At 40.6% G+C, this 18,441-nt stretch overlaps 1 protein-coding gene across 1 annotated transcript in view; it reads left to right on the plus strand.

Moving 5' to 3' along the window:
• Positions 1-1,681: 1,681 nt before the first annotated feature.
• The window catches only part of RP2 (RP2 activator of ARL3 GTPase), a 56,772-nt gene continuing 40,012 nt past the window's right edge, over positions 1,682-18,441 (plus strand). Inside the window, exon 1 of the mRNA XM_041742112.1 lies at positions 1,682-1,955. Within this exon, the coding sequence (XP_041598046.1) occupies positions 1,854-1,955 (102 nt within the window). The 5' untranslated portion in view covers positions 1,682-1,853. The remainder of the gene's footprint in view (positions 1,956-18,441) is intronic.

Genomic DNA, 18,441 nt, shown 5'->3' on the forward strand with positions numbered 1-18,441 from the left:
GTTAACATTCTATGACTATAAAATATCTAAGGGTCTTATCCAAAACATCCTCCCATAGACCTTTCATCTCAGCTGGAAGAAGAAAAAGTATGTATGTATGTATAGGGTAAAGACCCTATTGCCTAAGATCTGGAACTTAAATTTTCAGTAATTTCTAATACTTGAACACATGTACTTTTCTTCCTGATTGGGCAACAAAAGACAGGAAGTGAAAAAGAGAACATTCTTAATGCTCAAGTTAAGTCAGAGACTCATTTAGGACATATGCTAGATGTGAATAAGCGTGGGAAAGTAAAAAGATAACCAAATTTAAACTTGACCTGATTCACATTTGGTGTCCTACTAAGATGTCAAAATACTGTACAGAGAATTTAAGCAACAACTTGCCTTTGGGAGGGGGTGGGACAGAGGGAGAAGGAGAGAGAGAATCTTAAGCAGGCTCCACCCCAGCAGAGCCCCACCCGGGGTGGGGGTGGGCCTCCTTCTCACCACCATGAGATCATGACCTGAGCCAAAATCAAGAGTCCCAGGCTTTACCAACTGAGCCACCCAGGTGGTCTTTTTTTTATTGTCACATAAGCAATACATGTGTATTGTAGTAAACTTGGCCCAAGTGTAACAAATTTTCATAGAGTATATATATATATATATATATATATATATATATATATATATTTAATACCTTCACTATATGTTGGCAAATCGAACTCCAATAAAAAAAAAACCCTTCAGACAAAGTCTATACCACTTGCTCAGAGTTGACTGTTCATCTGGCAATCCTCCACTAAGCTATAAATTGCGCAAGAACCCCTTTGCTATGTAACTCCCCCCGCCCCCTCACCATATACACACTCTAGTCACTTTGTTTGATAAGGAATATAGAAAAGGTTATAAACACTTCCTTTACTAGCATGCATTCATTCATGAATGCATTTAACAAACGTTTTATCGAGCACCTAGCACGGAGCTGAGCCAGACCTAGGGAATTCAAAGGTACGTGCTATTTTTTTTTTTTTTTTTTTTTTTGTGGAAAGGTTACGTGCTCTTAAAGAGAGGCCTTCTGGCCTCAAGAAATTCACATTTCTAATAGGGAGAGAATACACAATTATTTTACTAAGTACTCGTGCAATTTTAGAGTGAGACGTACAAGAATTAAGAAAGCCCAGAAGAGAAGGCAAAAGGGAGTGTGGCTGGGGGAAGTTTCGGAGGGAGCGTCACTAGCCAGAAGATGTTGGGGTTGATGGGGACGGGGCAGGAAGGGCAAATCACGAATTTCAGGGCCTCTTCCTGTGTCAGCCGCAACTACTGTTCCCTCACCACTTGCATCATAAAACTGAAGCTTAATGTTCAATTAGGGATCCTTCGCGCGCTTAGAACTTAGAAACTGAGAACCAAGGGCAAAAAGACAAGGCTGCAGAAGCCTGACTCTCAAGGGCTGGGGAGCCCCAGAGAGTCCCCGGCGGCGCGGGGCGGGGCCGGGGGCGGGGCCAGCGGTGCGTGCGCCGGAGCCCGAGGGCCCGCCCCTGGGGGCTGGCGCCGGAGCGGGCAGGGGATTGGTTGTGTGCCTACGTCGACCTCCCTTCATAGGTCGCGCAGGGCTGCTCGCGGGGCTTTGATTGGCTCACTGGGCGCTGAGTGGTCATTGGCTGAGATGGGTCGTCTGGGCGACTGAGAGGAAAAAGAGAAGGGGTGTTGGGCCTGGCGGGCTGACCCGGGCTGGGGACTGCCGGGCGATTTCGCGGGGCGGGGTCCGGAGAGCTGCGGGGCCCGGGCGCCTGGGGTTCACGCCACACTCCCCAAGAGGTGCCTGAAAGAGCGGGCCGGCGAGGGGTGGCGGTCCGCAAGCAGGGACCATGGGGTGCTTCTTTTCCAACAGGCGGAAGGCTGAGAAGGAGTCGCAGCCCGAGGGCGAGGGGGAGCGGCCGAAGCAGTACAGCTGGGACCAGCGCGAGAAGGTAACGCAAGTCCGGTGGCCGCCGGGCTCAGCCCTCTCGAGAGCCGCTCGACGAGGGTCCCTTGCGGCCCGGGCCGACCCGGCAGCTGCAGCGCTCGCGCGCTCTCTCCTTTCTCAGCGCGAGTAGTCGAAGTCGGGGGGAATGACTTTTTGGGGTGCGATGAGATACAGCGCTGGAGAGGGCGCCAAGGGGAACTGTGAAGCGCTGGAAGGGGCCTTAGAGCTTAGGGTCAGAGCCCCGGGGGCTTTCCCTGCAGTCCGAGGGTGGACTCTAGGGGAGGAAGGAGAGCCGTGAATGCCCCAGTCTCAAATCTGCTCATTTCACCGGCAGCGCCCAAGAGGGGTTTGGTCCACTCCTCGAGTTACACGTGGGACCGATTCTCAGCTTTTTCGCGGCTCATGTTCGTCTGTGGCTGTTCTCTCTTTTGTCTGCCCTAGCCGTTGAATCTCTTTGGTGCCTGATGGTATATTCCACTCCTGAATTCTCGCAGTTCCGAAGTGGACTGTCGAACGTACGGCTTTGCTTTTCCTCCTCTTCCAGTTGTACAGAAGGAATAATGAAAATTGAATCAGTGTTGGGACGTATGTCAAGACTGTATGGTGACAATAACCAGCATAAACTAGGCAATATGTGACTATTGTTTTCAATGAATGAAAACGCCCTTTATTTTACTTTTGTATATAGCCAGAAAAGAGAAAGCTTTGGGACGTCCACTGGTGTTGCACAAAACACAGTTAGTCATAAATTTCATCATGTTTCCTCTTTCTACATAGTTCTGCATTTGTGCTTAGTAAAATACTTTGATACACTTGTCAAGTATTTTTCTTTTCTAAACGAAAAGACTTTTTTAAAGATTTTATTTGTTTATTCATGATAAAGAGAGAGGCAGAGACACGGGCAGGGGAAGAAGCAGGCTCCATGCTGGGAGCCCGCCACGGGACTTCATGCCCTGGGCCAAAGTCAGATAGATGCTAAACCGCTGAGCCACCCAGGGATCCCCAAAAAGATTTTTAAATAAACGTTAAGAACAGTTACGTCCTTGCTTAATGCAACATATCTTCACCCATGAATACTTTGGAGTAAAGTTTGTATTCATGTTACGATTTCATAGACCTCCCTGCATGACTTTCAGTCACAGGAATGTTATTCATATAAACTAAGTTCTCCAAGTGTAAGCAATGCGAAGCTTTTTTTTTTTTTTTTTTTTTTTTTTTTAATGCGAAGCTTTTTGCAGAATTCTGAGCTGCATCTTTCTTCCTTGTTTTTCAGATCCTTCTTGGGTTGCATGGTATATTTATTGTCCTCTTATATATATATTTGATAGCATCATTTTATTGTGTAGGAATGAAAAATACTGTGCTTTCTGGTGTACAAGAAGTTTGCACTTATCAAAGTTATTTAGTGGACAGTTTTTAAGAGTCATTTCCTCAGCCTTAGTATTTCTAACAATGCTCTTTAATCTTGAACTGGCTGCCATAGAGAAGCTTGTGTATTTGATTTTTATTTTAGCTTTTTATTTTGAAATCTTAGGCTAAAACTAAAGTGCTTTTATTATTTTTTTAAAATTTAGTGTAGTCTCAGTTGCCCTTTGACTCATTACTTTGTAAAAAATGATTTTGTGGTTAGCTTTTATTAACAATGTTCAGGTTAGTCAGAATTGCATATGTCAATCTTTCTCCTTTTATTAAGATTTTATTTATTTATTAGAGAGAGAGAGAGAGATCTCGCACGTGTGTTCACAGTGGGAGGGGAGAAGCAGAGGGAGAGGAACAAGCAGACTCCAGGCTGAGCACAGAGCCAGGTGCAGGTCTTAATCCCAAGACCCTGAGATCATGACCTGAGTGGAAATCAAGAACCAGTTGCTCAGTGGACTGAGGCACCCAGGTGCCCCTTTTTCCTTTTAGATACATGAATGTATACTGTGATTTTTTTCTTTTTCTTTTTGGCTAAGTAAATATATCGAAAAATAGAACAGTGGACACCAACATCCAAACTTTCCCCCCATATGAGCCGTAAACTTTCTTTCTTTTTCTTTTTTTCGTATAGTAAACTTTCAATTGTAGACACTGTTTTGAGCTTACAAGGAACATTTTGGGAGAACACTAGTAGGGTACTGTAGATGTAGAGGTGTAAGACATTACTGGATATGCAAAATGAGCTCATACTTCTGCATATGTGCGTAATCAAAGTTAAAATATTGATTAGCTCACCTAATCAGAATTTTTCTTAATAAATGGACATTATATTCTGAAAACAACCCAGTTTAAAAATCTGCTGGACTATTAGAGAAAGAGAATTACTAGCTTACATTTTGAGACAGTGGAGGTACCACATTTCCCAACATTGCTTTTTCTTTTTGTGATTTTTTCTTTTTTGTTTTGAAATCATTAGGAGTTCACTCTAGGTGTCTCATTTATAGTGGCTAAATTTTATATGATTTTAAATATTTTTTCTAGTTCTTTATCTCTTATGAGGCCAATTTAGGCTAGTGTGCAAATGTTCTATATTAGCCCAGTGGTAATTCTACTGAGTTTAGCATGGTCTTGCTTGCTCCTAGAAGATTTTAGTTGTACCTTAAAAGGAACAGAATGCAAATACACCCAGAGAATAGAAGTGAGATATGTTTTAAAGTTACATCAGACAACTACCATTCAACTTTAGATGTAAAAACATAATGCATTGCCTGAAAAGTTTCCTTGCAACTTGGAAAAGTGGTGTTTAAATTTTTCCTTAGGTTGTGTAATCAGAGTATCTTTGTTCAGAGGCACCTTCTGGGTTTTGCGTTTTGAGTTGTGTAATTGGGTCAGTCTTAGGGGACTGAAGCTAGGAGAAATTGTCTCAATTAGAATGTTTGGAGACTAAGTGTTGTCATGGCAACTGATACACTGTAATCAACAGTGTATGAAGCTTATTTTCTATTGCTGCTAACTTTGAAAAAATGAAAAGCTTACTGTACAATTACTACATTGGCATGAGAAATATTTTGGGGTTGTAAGATTTTTTTTAATTTTTAAAACTTTTTAAAACTTTTATTTATTTATTCATGAGAGACAGAGAGAGAGGCAGAGACACAGGCATAGGGAGCCTGCAGGGAGCCTGATGTAGGACTCGATCCCAGGACCCCGGGATCATGCCCTGAGCCAAAGGCAGACTATCAACCACTGAGCAACCCAGCCGTCCCGAATTTTTTTTAATTTAAATTCAAGTTAATTAACATATAGTGTATTAGTTTCAGGGTTAGAATTTAGTGATTAATCAGTTGCATATGACACCCAGTGCTCATTCCATCATGTGCCCTCCTTAATGCCTATCACCTAGTTACACGATCCTCCATCCACCTCCCCTCCCCACCCTCTATTTGTTCCCTATTGTCAAGAGACTCTTAGGGTTTGCCTCTCTCTGTTATTACCTTATTTTATTTTTCCTTCCCTTCCCCTTGGTTCATCAGTAAAATTCCACATATGAGTGAAATCATATGGTATTTGTCTTTCTCTGACTTATTTCACTTAGCATAGTACCCTCTAGTTCCATCTGTTTTTAAATCATTTGGACAGAAATGCTTTTATCCTTTTTTGCCTGTATGCTGCCTCTCATAGCTAGGCAACCTATTCAATATATAAGTACTCAGACACCAAGGAAGACTCAAAATTATAAAAATTATCCCTGCCCTTAAAGAGCTGACTGCTTTTATTGAATTAAGACAGGAAATATTTAAGTACAAACAAGGAAAAGATGAGAGTACAGAAAAGTAATTTTCATTTTCTAGTTATTCATACCAATACTCCTCCTAGAAATGAGGATTAGTTCTCTGAACAGTGATGGCATAGGTATGAAAATTGTGAATTTGAGTATGGGCAACACATCTTGTGTCCATTACAATTGTCTCATATTTGATAGAAATAAAACTAAACAAAAGCCTTATGCCAGAAATTCAAGTAATTGCATTTTATTTGCTATCTGTTTCATGACCTTGGATAAAGCAGTCAATTTGTGCATTTCAGGTTCCTTGGCTGTAAAATGGAACAGTGCTAAAGATTTCTCTACTATTTAACAAGGCAAAGCCCTGTCTTGACAAAAGAGGTTAGACAATAATGGTCACTTCTTTTTTTAAAAAAATATTTATTTATTTATTCATGAGACAGAGAAAGAGAGAGGCAGAGACACAGGCAGAGGGAGAAGCAGGCTCCATGCAGGGAGCCTGACGTGGGACTCCATCCTGGGTCTCCAGGATCACGCCCTGGGCTGAAGGTGGTGCTAAACCACTGAGCCACGCAGGCTGCCCAATAATGGTCACTTCTGAAGATAGCACTCAGACCACAGATTGGGGAGCATAGAACCGGTCTTATTATAAAGCAGATCATAAATTCCTGGGGTTGTTCATCAGTGGAAGAAGTGGCTTTGTGAGGAACCCATCTCATTAGTCAAAAGATTCAGACAGAGATTGGATGGCCACCTATTATTCTAGGTATTGATTGCTGCATACCAAACCACTCTCAAACTCAGTGGCTTAGAATAATAGCAAGTACTTATATTGTTTACAACTCAGTGATTTGTGTAGGACTTAGCAAGGTTGGCTGTCTGGCATCAGATGCAGCAGCTTGACTGAGGGCTAGAGGATCCGCTTTCAATATGGCTTTAATAACAGAGCTAGCTAGTAAGTTAATCCTGGCTTTTGGCTAGGGTGAGGGCTAGGGGCCTCTTTATGTAGCCCAGGCTTCTGCACAGTATGATGGCTGGGTTCCAAGGGCAAGTCCTAAGAGACTGAGGGAAACTTCGTGGCTTTTTCTAACTAGCCTCTGAAGTGATGTAGCATCACTTCTGCCACATTCTGCTGGTTGAGGTAGTCGCATATGTGCACCCATGTTCGAGGGGAGGGGACTTTTCATGGGAGGTGTGTCAAAGAATTTGCATGTTTTAAATCTCTTATGTAAAGTTGTTACCGTTTTTTGAAGGAGATAACTAGCTTTTTGTTTTATTCATTTTAAAAGCAGCTTTATCTCTAATCATCAGGGAATGCAATATAAAACCACAATGAGGGGCGCCTGGGCGTCTCAGTGTTTAAGCATCTGCGTTCAGCTCCTGATCCCTGGATCCTGGAATCGAGTCCCACATCAGGCTCCCTGTGAGGAGCTTGCTTCTCCCTCTGCCTGTGTCTCTGCCTCTTTCTGTGTGTCTCTCATGAATAAATAAATGAAATCTTTTTAAAAAAATAAAACCACAGTGAAGGGCCCCTGGGTGGCTCAGTTGATTAAGCCTCTAACTCTCCATTTCGGCTCAGGTCATGATCTCATGGTAATGAGACAGAGCCCCATGTTGGGCTCCGTGCTCAGCAGGGAGCCTGCTTGAGACTCTTTCCCTCTTCCTCGGCTTCTCCCTCTGGTCACTTGCTGTCTCTCTTTCTCACTCTAAAATAAATAAATTTTTTAAACAATGAGATAGCACCTCACACCTGTCAGAATGGCTAAAATAAAAAACTCAAGAAGCAACAGTGTTGGCCAGGATGTGGAGAAAAGGGCGTCCTCTTGGCTTGTTGCTATTGGTGGGAATGCAGCCTGGTGTGGAATACAGAATGGAACTCCTTCAAAAAATAAAAAATATAACTACCTTACTATCCAGTAAGTATAAGTAAGTGTAAGTAAGTATGAGTAAGTACCCTACTGCCCAAAGAATACAAAAACACTAATTTGAAGGGATATATGCACCCCTGTGTTTGTTGCAGCATCATTTACAATAGCCAGAGCTGGAAGCAGCCTGAGTGTCCCATCAATAGATGAAGGATAAAGAAGATGTGGTGTATATATATAATGGAATATTAGCCACAGAAAGAGTGAAATAAAAAATCAAAAAAAGAAAAAAAAGAAAGAATGAAATCTTTCCATTTGCAACAACATGAATGGAAGATAGGGAGTATAATGCTAAGTGAAAGGAGCCAGTCAAAGAAAGACAAATACCATATGCTTTCACTCATATGTGGAATTTAAGAAACAAAACAAATGAACAAAGGGAAAAAAAACAAACCAAAAAACAGACTTATAACTGTAAAGAACGAAAAGACAGTTACCAGAGGGGAGGTGGGCAGAGGGGATGGGTAAAATAGGTGAAGGGGATCAAGAGTACACTTACCTTGATGAGCTCTGGGTAATATATGAAACTGTTGAATCACTGTTTTTTTTTAAAGATTTTATTTATTTATTCATGAGAGACAGAAAGAGAGGCAGAGACACAGGCAGAGGGAGAAGCAGGCTCCTCTCAGGGAGCCAGACATGGAACTCCATCCGGGGCCTCCAGGGTCACACCCTGGGCTGAAGGTGGCGCTAAACCGCTGAGCCACTGGGACTGCCCTCTGCTGAACTTTTTAAAAGTGTCTGCACTGCCAACTGTTAAGGATTCAAATTTCTTCACGTACATAAAGTTTTGGTAAAGGGGAAAAGCACAGAGTGAGAAGTATATGGGACTGAGGTTTTAATTTATATTCTACACACCAGTATACCTCATTGGTAAAGGCAATGAGGTATACTTTTCCAAGCTTTTCCAGCTCTCAATTTCCTAAGATCCACTCCAGTTGTCTAATTCTCAGGGTGGGGTGGGGGAAGCGTTGCTAGCAGCATTCAGGCAGATCTGGGTCAACAAAGGGAATGTAAAATTAGATTAAGATTAGATGACATGGAAAATCCTTTTCAATCCTAAAATTTCATAATTCTATTTCATAGTTATATATTTAGCAACATGGTGAACTAATATAAATACAGGTCTTCACCTTCTTTTGTTCTCAGTGTACATAAGATCAAGGTACTGGTATTTATTATTATTTCTATAATTACATGGCACTGCCATTTTATTTATGAAATAATCTTTCAGCTAAAATAGCTGCATAGTCCTGAAACTGATTTAACAAAGTTGAAATTTTAAGTAATTTTATTTTAATTGAAGTGTAATTTACATGGATAATTTACATTTTATCCATCCATTAGAGACAGAGAGAGACAGAGACATAGGCATAGGCATTTACATTTTATCCATCCATTAGAGAGAGAGACAGACAGAGACATAGGCAGACATAGGCTCCCCGCAGGGAGCCCAATGCAGAACTCAATCCTGGGACCCCAGCATCATGTTCTGAACTGCAAACACTCAACCACTGAGCCACCCAGGCATCCCAATCTACCCTTTTATTTTTTAAGATTTTTATTTATTCATGAGAGACACAGAGAGGCAGAGACATGGGCAGAGAGAGAAACAGGCTCTCCGTAGAGAGTCTGATGCAGGACTTGATCCCAGGACCCCAAGATCATGCCCTGAGCCAAAGGCAGATGTTTAACCACTGAGCCACCTAGGCATCCCAGAAATTTACCCTTTTAAAGTATATATACTTCTGAGTTTTGGCAAATGAACAGTCGAGTAACTGATCACCACAATTGAGATATAGAACAGTTTTATCTCCCCACCCCCCAAATTTCATCATGCTCCTTTGTAGTCGACTCCACTCCAGCCTCTGATCAGTTTTTATCCCTATAGTTTTGGGGGTTTTTTGGATTTATTTATTTATTTATTTATTTATTTATTTATTTATTTATGAAGATTTTATTGAGAGAGTGAGAGGCAGAAGCAGACTCTGCTGAGTGGGGAGCCCAATGCAGGGATCTATCCTGGGATTCCAGGATCATGACCTGAGCTGAAGGCAGATACTTAACTGACTGAGGCACCCATGCACCCCCCACACACAAAGTTTTCTTTTTTTAAGTAATCTCTGCACTGGCACATGGGGCTCAAACTCATGACCCTATTATCAAGGGTTCCATGCTCTACCAACCGAACCAGCCGGGTGCCCCTTTCCCTATAGTTTTGTCTTTTTGAGAATGTCATATTACATGAAATCATGTAATATGTAACCTTTTGAGTCTGCCTTCTTTCATTTAGCATTATACCTTTAAAATTCACCCATGTTGTTGCATGTATCAGGAGTTCGTTTTTATTGTTGAGTAGTATTCCACTATATGGGTGTACCATGTTTATCCATTCACCAGTTGAGGAACATTTGGCTTGTTTTCAGTTTTGAAAGCCAAATAATTTTTTAATTATGAAGAAAGCTACCATAAATATTTGCATACAGGTTTTTGAGTGAGCATAATTTTTCATTTTGTTTGGGTGAATACCTAGGAGTAGGATTACTGACTCATGTGGAAATTGTATATTAAACTTTTTAAGAAACTGCTAAACTATTTTTCAAAGTGGCTATGCCAGTTTGCATTCTTACCAGCAATGTATGAGATCCAGTTGCTATGCCACCAGTACTTGGTATGGTCAGGTGTTTTTTTTTTTTTTTTTTTAACTTTAGCCATTCTAATAGGCATGTAGTAGTATTTCATTGTGGTTTAACTTGTATTTCCCTGATGACTAATGATGTTGAGCATTTTTCCATATACTTAGTTGCCACCCATATATTTTCTTTGGTGAAGTGTTTATTAAAATCTCTTGCCCATTTTTTACTGGATTGTTTTCTTAATTGAGTTTTGAGACTTTTTTTATATCCTGGACACAAGTCTCTTGTCATATATGTGTTTTGCGATTTTTTTCCCAATTAATTATTTGAATTCTCTTAACAGTGTCTTTTGAAGAACAAAAATTTTCTATTTTGATAAAAGTCTAGTTTTCAATTTTTTCTTTTATGGATTGGGTTTTTGGTTTCATATCTAGAAAATCTTTGCCTAACTAAGAATACAAACATTTTCTCATCTATGTTATTCTAAAGTTTGTAGAGTTTTTGATTTTACAGTTAAGTTCTGTAATCCATTTTGAATTAATTATTTGAATGAATTAATGGTGCAAAATGTGAGAGGTTCTTTTAATTTTTTTACATATAGATTTCCAATTGTTCCAACACTATTTGTTGAAAAGACTTCTTTGTTTATTGAGTTGCCTTTGCACCTTTGTCAGTGTATATGTTAGTCTATTTTTGAATCCCTATTCTGTTTTATTGATTTATGTACCTAGTAAACATTGTTTTCTGCTTGAATATGGTTAAACATGAAGAAGCAATCAAGAAAATACTTAGGAGTCAGGGATCCCTGGGTGGCGCAGCGGTTTAGCGCCTGCCTTTAGCCCAGGGCGCGATCCTGGAGACCCGGGATCAAATCCCACATCGGGCTCCCGTTGCATGGAGCCTGTTTCTCCCTCTGCCTGTGTCTCTGCCTCTCTCTCTCTCTCTCTGGGACTATCATAAATAAATAATTAATTTTAAAAAAAAGGAGTCAGACTGCCTGGGTTTGAAACTCAGCTCAAGCATTTACTGTGTGTGACTTTGGGCAAGTTATTTAGCCTCTGGGTACCTAAATTTTCTCATCTGTAAAAGGGACAATAGTACACAACTCTCATAGGGGTCTTTATGAATATTTTTAAAAAGATATTATTTCTTTGGGAGCGTAGACATGCAGGGATGGCGGGGCCAAAGGGAAGGGAGAGGGCTGGTGGAGCCCAACACAGGGTTGGATCTCAGGACCCTGAGATCATGACCTGAGTTGAACTCTGAGAGTCAGATGCTCAACCAACTAAGCCACCCAGGTGCCCCTGGGTTTTTATCAGTATTGAGTAAATGATTATAAAGCACTGAGAATGGTGCCTCGTACCTATATGGTGCTGCTTATACTCCTCAGCTTTATTTTGGACCTCTGTGCAGACCGGCTTTCCATTAAAATTAACAAATTCCATTATTTCATCTCAGGTTATCATTTTAGAAGTTAAACTGTAGAGATTAGTTTTAATGGAAAAATTTGCATTGCTGTTCAGTGAAAATATTAGGTGTTCACTTTTGTTTTCTGTTAAGACAATAATGTTTAACTTAGTTTAGTAGCTATATCAGGTGAATTCCAGTTGTTGAGATGTCTCTTTGATTTTGAAAGTGTTTCTTTGATTTCGTAGTAAGAAATGCAGCCTAAACTAAGCTCACTTCGTAAGTGGCTCCTGTGGGAAAAGTAGCTTGAAATATGACCTTTTCATGTTTGTGATTTGGGGCACTTTGAGAACTAGTAACTTTTGCAAAATGATTATGGTACTGAGCTTCAGGTTATTTATTATTACTTTTTGTTTTGAAGAACTTTCAGGATTTGTTGAGAAAGTACAGCAACATACATCTTAAATTTCTCCTTTGTAGACCATATTGACAGTCCAAATAATTTTATAGCATAGAACTCTTTAGAGGATCTTTAGCTATAGCATTAATTTCTCTCCATAAGCAGAAGAACTGAGGTATCCAGATAAAATACTTAGAAGAATAGTAAATTACATTTAACTCCTCAGCATTGGCAGTTGTTATGGACTGAATATTTATATCCCTCCAAAATTCATGTGGAAGCCCTAACTGTGTAGGCTGTGTTTGGAGATGGGCCTCAAAGGAAGTAATTAAGGTTAAATGGGATCATAAGGGTAGGGCCCTGATCTGATAGGATTAGCATCCTTATAAGAAGAGACATCAGAGAGGGGCACCTGGGTGTCTCAGTGGTTGAGCATCTGCCTTTGGCTCAGGGCGTGATCCCAGGGTCCTGGGATCGAGTCCTGCATCAGGCTCTGCCTCACTCTTTGTGTCTTTCACGAATAAACAAAATCTTTAAAAAGAGACAGAGAGACAGACAGACATCAGAGAGCTTGCCCTGCACTCACCCAGGAAGGCCATGTGAGGATGTGAGAGGGCAGCTGTTGTCTGCCAGCCAGAGAGAGAGTTCTCACCGGAAACCAACTGCAATGGTGCCTCAATCTTGGACTTTCCAGCCTCCAGATTGTGAGACATAAATTTCTGTTGTTTAAGCCACCTGGTCTGTTATTTTATTATGGCAACCAGTCCTCCATAACAAAATAGCATGGACTATGTAGCTTAAACAGCTGACATTTATTTATTAGATGGTTCTAGAGACTGAGAAATCCAACATCAAAGTACTAGCAGATCCGAGTGTCTGATGCCAAAGATAAATACTGCTGGACAGTAGGTTAAAGCATTGAAAACAGGTTTTATTCTGTAACTACTGACAGTAGGGGACAGAGCTGAGCTTTGTTCCAATTTGTGTGGAGGTGATTTCAGCAATTTTATCAGGAAAATGAGGGAGCAGGGAGAGCAGGACCTCCGTAGAATCAGAAAAGTGAAAATTACAAAGTTGGTCAGTGTAAATGTGATTAGGTCCGCTGTGTTTGTTCTCTCACACTTATCAAAGTTAGGATTCTGTCCTCCCACAGAGACTGGTAGACAGAGGCCCTATCCTTCCTGATAATTATATTTCAAAGGAATGGCTCTCAGGTCTTTGAGAAAGATATTTATGAGATTTAAGACTTACATATTCACAACCACCAGCCCTTTTTAGTAAATGCCCTAAGAAAGGGAGGTCAGGGGCCTATTATCAGGTATTGGCTAGAACAAATGGTAAATTGTCCCAGCAGGAAAATTTTCCAGGCAGGAATTTTAATGGGGGCAGGAGGGTAGGGTCCTTCCAGAGACATGGTTTTGTGCTGCTAGAAGCCATGCTAGAGTTCGGTCACGTCTCTTAACTGCAGGGATTTGGGCGGAATTGTAACGTTCCACACTTCTCACTGGTGAGGGCTACTTCCTGGCTCATATTCACTTACCTTCTTGTGTACTCATGGCCTTTCCTCTAGTTTGTGGAGGGAGGTAGAGAGGGGGAACTCTTCTTTTTCTTTCTTCCTTCTGTCTTTTCTTCTAAGAGTGCTAAGCCCATCATGAGGTGCTGCCCTTTTGACTTCTAAACCTAAAAGGCCTAACTCCAAGTACCATCACTTCGGGGTTAGGACTTCAACATAAGAATTTTGAGAGGATATGAGTATTAAGTACATAATACTTCCTGTGCAGACTAAGATAGCAGCTCAGTAATTTCAGAGTTAAGAGTAGATACTTCTGCATTTGCAACAACTACTGATACAGTACTGATTATATTATAATTCATATAGTTGAAAATTTTCAAATACTATACATCTTATGTATCATTTCCATGCAAAAACAAATTCGCTAAATTCCTTTAAGTAACAGGTATTAACTGTCTTTTTTTTTTAAAGATTTTATTTATGAAAAAAAAATAAAGATTTTATTTATGTATTTGAGAAAGAGAGAGAGAGAGAGCACATGAGCTGGGGTGGGTGGGTGGAAGGGGCAGAGGGAGAGGGAGAAGCAGACTGCTAGCTGAGCAGGGAGCCCGACACCGGCTGATCCCAGGACCCCAAGATCATGACCTGAGCCAAAGACAGATGCTTAACCAACTGAGCCACCCAGGCGCCCCAACGGTTTTATTTTTTTATTTTTATCCAAACACTGGTTTGCCCCCTCCTTAATTCTCAGATAAATGTGCTTGCAAATGTTTGAACTTGTTATCCATATCTCAGGCAAAGATAATTTGGCCAGAATTTCGAACACCAAGTTAATTCCCCGGGAAAGTACACATAAAGTTTTACGTCAAAGTTTTAAGGAGTTTCTGGTACAGCGAGATAAACCATGAACTGAAGCTTGAAGATTCTGCTTGTCCATTGCATTTGAGGCCTCGGTAGAGACAGGCTAACTCCTGGGCTTCTTTTCCCTACACCTATTCCTGGTGTTCCTGATCTTCTCACCCCCACTGTAGGAGGTGGATTGGTGCCAAGGTGACAGGCTGAAGAAGACCAGAGAATGTTTTTACCCTCTTTATGGCCTAAAGCAGAACTGACTGAAACCGCTCTTCATGTTCTTTTTTCTCCACTTTAAGGCCTGAATTAGATCCAGATCCCATTAGCCTGCTCTATGACCACATCCCCATCCCCTTTCACTGGCTCTTTCAAGTGCAAGGCAGCCCCAGCTTCCTTCTAACCGCAGGTATGGGAGAGTAGAGGATGTAAAAAGGAGAAACCCAGGACTGATGTGCCTCTGCCTCCTTTGTGTATAATTATCTTCCCACTCAGAAACTGGCTAACTTGAACAGTGACCTGACTAAATGTCCCCAAGAATATCATTTTGTTCTTGATCATTATCAGGGTCTCTCTTTTTTGAGGATGGAATGGAGAAGTGTGTGATTACCAAACTTAGTTATCTGTCATGTTTATTTATTAAAGAGAACATCTGGGGACTGCCTTGCACTATTCTAGGTGCAGGGGAAAAGAAGGGTGAGCAAAACAGATAATCCTTTCCTTCATGGAGCTTATGTACTAGTGGAGGACTGGTAGAAAAAAAAACAATAAATATAATTCATATGTAGTGCATTAAAAAGGAAGCCAAGTGCTTTGGAGAAAAATGAAGGGTAAAGAAGTAGTATTGGAGGAGGTGTTTCAGTTTTTAATAGATTGGTTACAGGATTCTAGCCCAAAGATCACTGTACAGGAAGGAACATGGACTGGTATTTAATACAATATAGATACTCCAGAAAGGGAGAGCAGGCTTCTGGTTGAGGAAAGTTTGACAGGTAGACAAGCAGAGAAGGTTGTCTGAGCAAAGGAGAATCAGAGGATATAGACAAGTCACAGCAAGTGCTTCAGATCTATTGAGGAATAAGGTTTTCATAAGAGATCAATAGGAATTAGGAATGAAATATAAGTTGTTATCACATAATAGTGACTTACATGAAAGATTATTTTATTGGAGTTCGATTTACCAACATATAGTATAACACCCAGTGCTCATCCTGTCAAGTGCCCCCCTCAGTGCCCGTCACCCAGTCACCCCATCCCTCCACCCGCCTCCCTTTCCACTACTCCTTGTTCATTTCCCAGAGTTAGGAGTCTCTCATGTTCTCTCACCCTCTCTGATATTTCCCACCCATTTTCTCTCCTTTCCCCTATGAAAGATTTTTCTAATACTGAACCATTTTTACTTGACTTGGGATAAATCCAACTTGGTTGTGGTGCTTTCTCCTTTTATAGGATTGATTTAATTTGCAGGGTTTTTTTTCCCCATCTATAGACGTGAATGAAATGAACCTAAACTTTTCTTTTTTGTTGTGTCTTTGTTTTTCTTACTAGGGTCTTGCTGAGCAGGCTAATAGCATGAGTTAGGACTGTTCCTTCTTTTTCTGTTGTCTTTAAGGGTCTGCATAAACCTGGGATAAATAAAATTGGAATCTGATTATAAAACCATCTGGGCCTGGTGTCTTTCTTTGGGGGAACACTTAGCCCACTGCTTCTGTTTCTTTAGTAGCAGTAGCATTTTATTTAAGCTTTTAAATTGCTCTGGAGTCAGTTGTGATAAGTTATTTTTTAAGCGATTTGTTTACTTCATAGACCACAATCTCTTAAAACTTGTTGGCATATAGACGTTGATACTATTCTCTTCTTAACGTTTGTTTATGGTGATATTCATTCCCCCTTTCATTCATACTGTTTGTGTTTCATTCTTCTTTCCTTGATCATTCTTGCCAGAAGTTTGCTTATTTTTTGTCGCCCCCCCCCAACCCCATATTTTTGGCTTTGCTGATGTTTTCTATTATATATTTAACACGTAAGTTGTTAATTTCTACTATTTATCTTTTTTCTCCTACTTTCTCTAAGCTTATTTATTGTCTAATTTCTTAAGATGGACATTTAACTAATTAATTTTTGAGTGTTTTTATTATAGCTGCTTAAGGTTATACATTTCCTTCAGAGCTTTGCTCCATCCCAAATGTGGTGCCTTAACATTTAATTCTAAGTATTTTAGATTTGGTTATGATTTCTAATTTGACCCATAGGTTATTTAGCAGTATGTTTTTTAAAATTTTCAAGTTGGCAAGAATTCTTAAAATTATCTTTTGTTATTAACTTTTAATTACATGTTAGTCCCATATCACAGTCTGTAAGTTATCTCTTATTTAAAATTTGTTTAGGCTTTCTGATCTAGTACATGATTTTTTAAAAAAAAGTTTGAATGCATCCTTAAGAAAATCATGAATACACTCTTCTTGTTGGATGCAGAACTCAAGCTTATTCTCATTGTGTGGTTCAGATCTTAGATATTCTTGTTGACTTAATTTTTTTTGGTCACTTGACCGATCAGTAGTTGAGAGAAGCAGCATGAGAAGATACTGCTTAGATTTTAATCTGCCTGTTATGAGGCTTACTTTTCTATTTTATCCCCCCACACTCCACCACAGGGACTTCTCTTAGTTTCCCCTTTTCTTGATGTTTTCCTTACTTGGTCCCTGTGGGGTTGACTTTGGGCAATAGGGAACCAGCAACTATGCAAGTTCAGTTTCTTGGTAGAGACCAAACTGGAATACTGTACTTTTTTTTTTTTTTAGAGATCTATTTATTTGAGGGGGTGGGCAGAGGGAGAGAATCTTCAAGCAGACTCAGCACTGAGCACGGAGCCTGCTGCAGGGCTCAGTCTCACAACCCATGAGATCTCGACCTGAGCCACAACTGAGAGTCGAACACCCAGCTGACTGAGCCACTCAGGCATACCTGTACTTTATATACACGCATCACCTGTAAAATCCTAGAAATAGAATTACTTGGACACTTCTTTCTACATTAAACCTGTGTTGCCTCCTGTATTTTTCACTTTTTCTGGTGTATGGCACTACTAACATCCAGTGACATAGACTAGAGCAGTATTTTTTCAAACCCATTGGTGGGATAATAGAAAATATTAGGGAGCTTAACACAAAATTCAAGTAAGCATTATTTGTGAAGCTTTCATTGCTTTGGTATGTGTACATGCACAAATAAAAGTAAGTGTGCTGGGCTGTGCTGAAGAATCTACTAATGTGGGTTATGATCTAAAATAAAGTCGAAAAACACAGACCAGAGAACTAGAAATCATTTTGGATCCATCCTTCTGCCTTCCTTCCTACAGCCATTGAATTACCAAATTGACTGATTCTACTTCTTCAGTATTTCTCAAATTTATCCCATCTTCTTCCCTCCTAACCATTGCTCTACTTCCAGGCCTTTCTGGATAAGTGCAAGTCTCAGATCCATGCTGTACCTCCTTATTCTTATCAGAGTAATCTTCCTGAAATGTAAATTTTTCTTATTTAAAATCCTCCTGTGGTGGGACACCTGGGTGGCTCAGTGGTTGAGCATCTGCCTTTGGCTCAGGGCATGATCCTGATATTCTGGGATAAAGTCCCACATCAGGGGCAGCCCAGGTGGCTCAGCGGTTTAGCGCTGCCTTCAGCCCAGGGTGTGATCCTGGAGACTGGGGATCGAGTCCCACGTCGGGCTCCCTGCATGGAGCCTGCTTCTCCCTCTGCCTGTGTCTCTGCCTCTCTCTCTCTCTCTCTCTCTCTCTGTCTCTGTCTCTGTCTCTGTCTCTGTCTCATGAATAAATAAATAAAATATTTTTTTTAAAAAAGTCCCACATCAGGCTCCTGCAGGGAGCCTGCTTCTCCCTCTGCCTCTCTCTGTGTGTCTCTCATAAATAAATAAGTAAAATCTTTAAAAAATAAAGTAAAATCCTCCTGTGGTACTCTATTGCCCATGGATAACTTCTAAGCTTTATAGTATGGCCCCAGCCTATCTCTCTAGCTTCATCTGCTCCCATACCAGTATC

The sequence above is a fragment of the Vulpes lagopus genome, chromosome X (genome assembly GCF_018345385.1).
Source record: "Vulpes lagopus strain Blue_001 chromosome X, ASM1834538v1, whole genome shotgun sequence".
In the NCBI taxonomy this organism is placed as follows: domain Eukaryota; kingdom Metazoa; phylum Chordata; class Mammalia; order Carnivora; family Canidae; genus Vulpes; species Vulpes lagopus.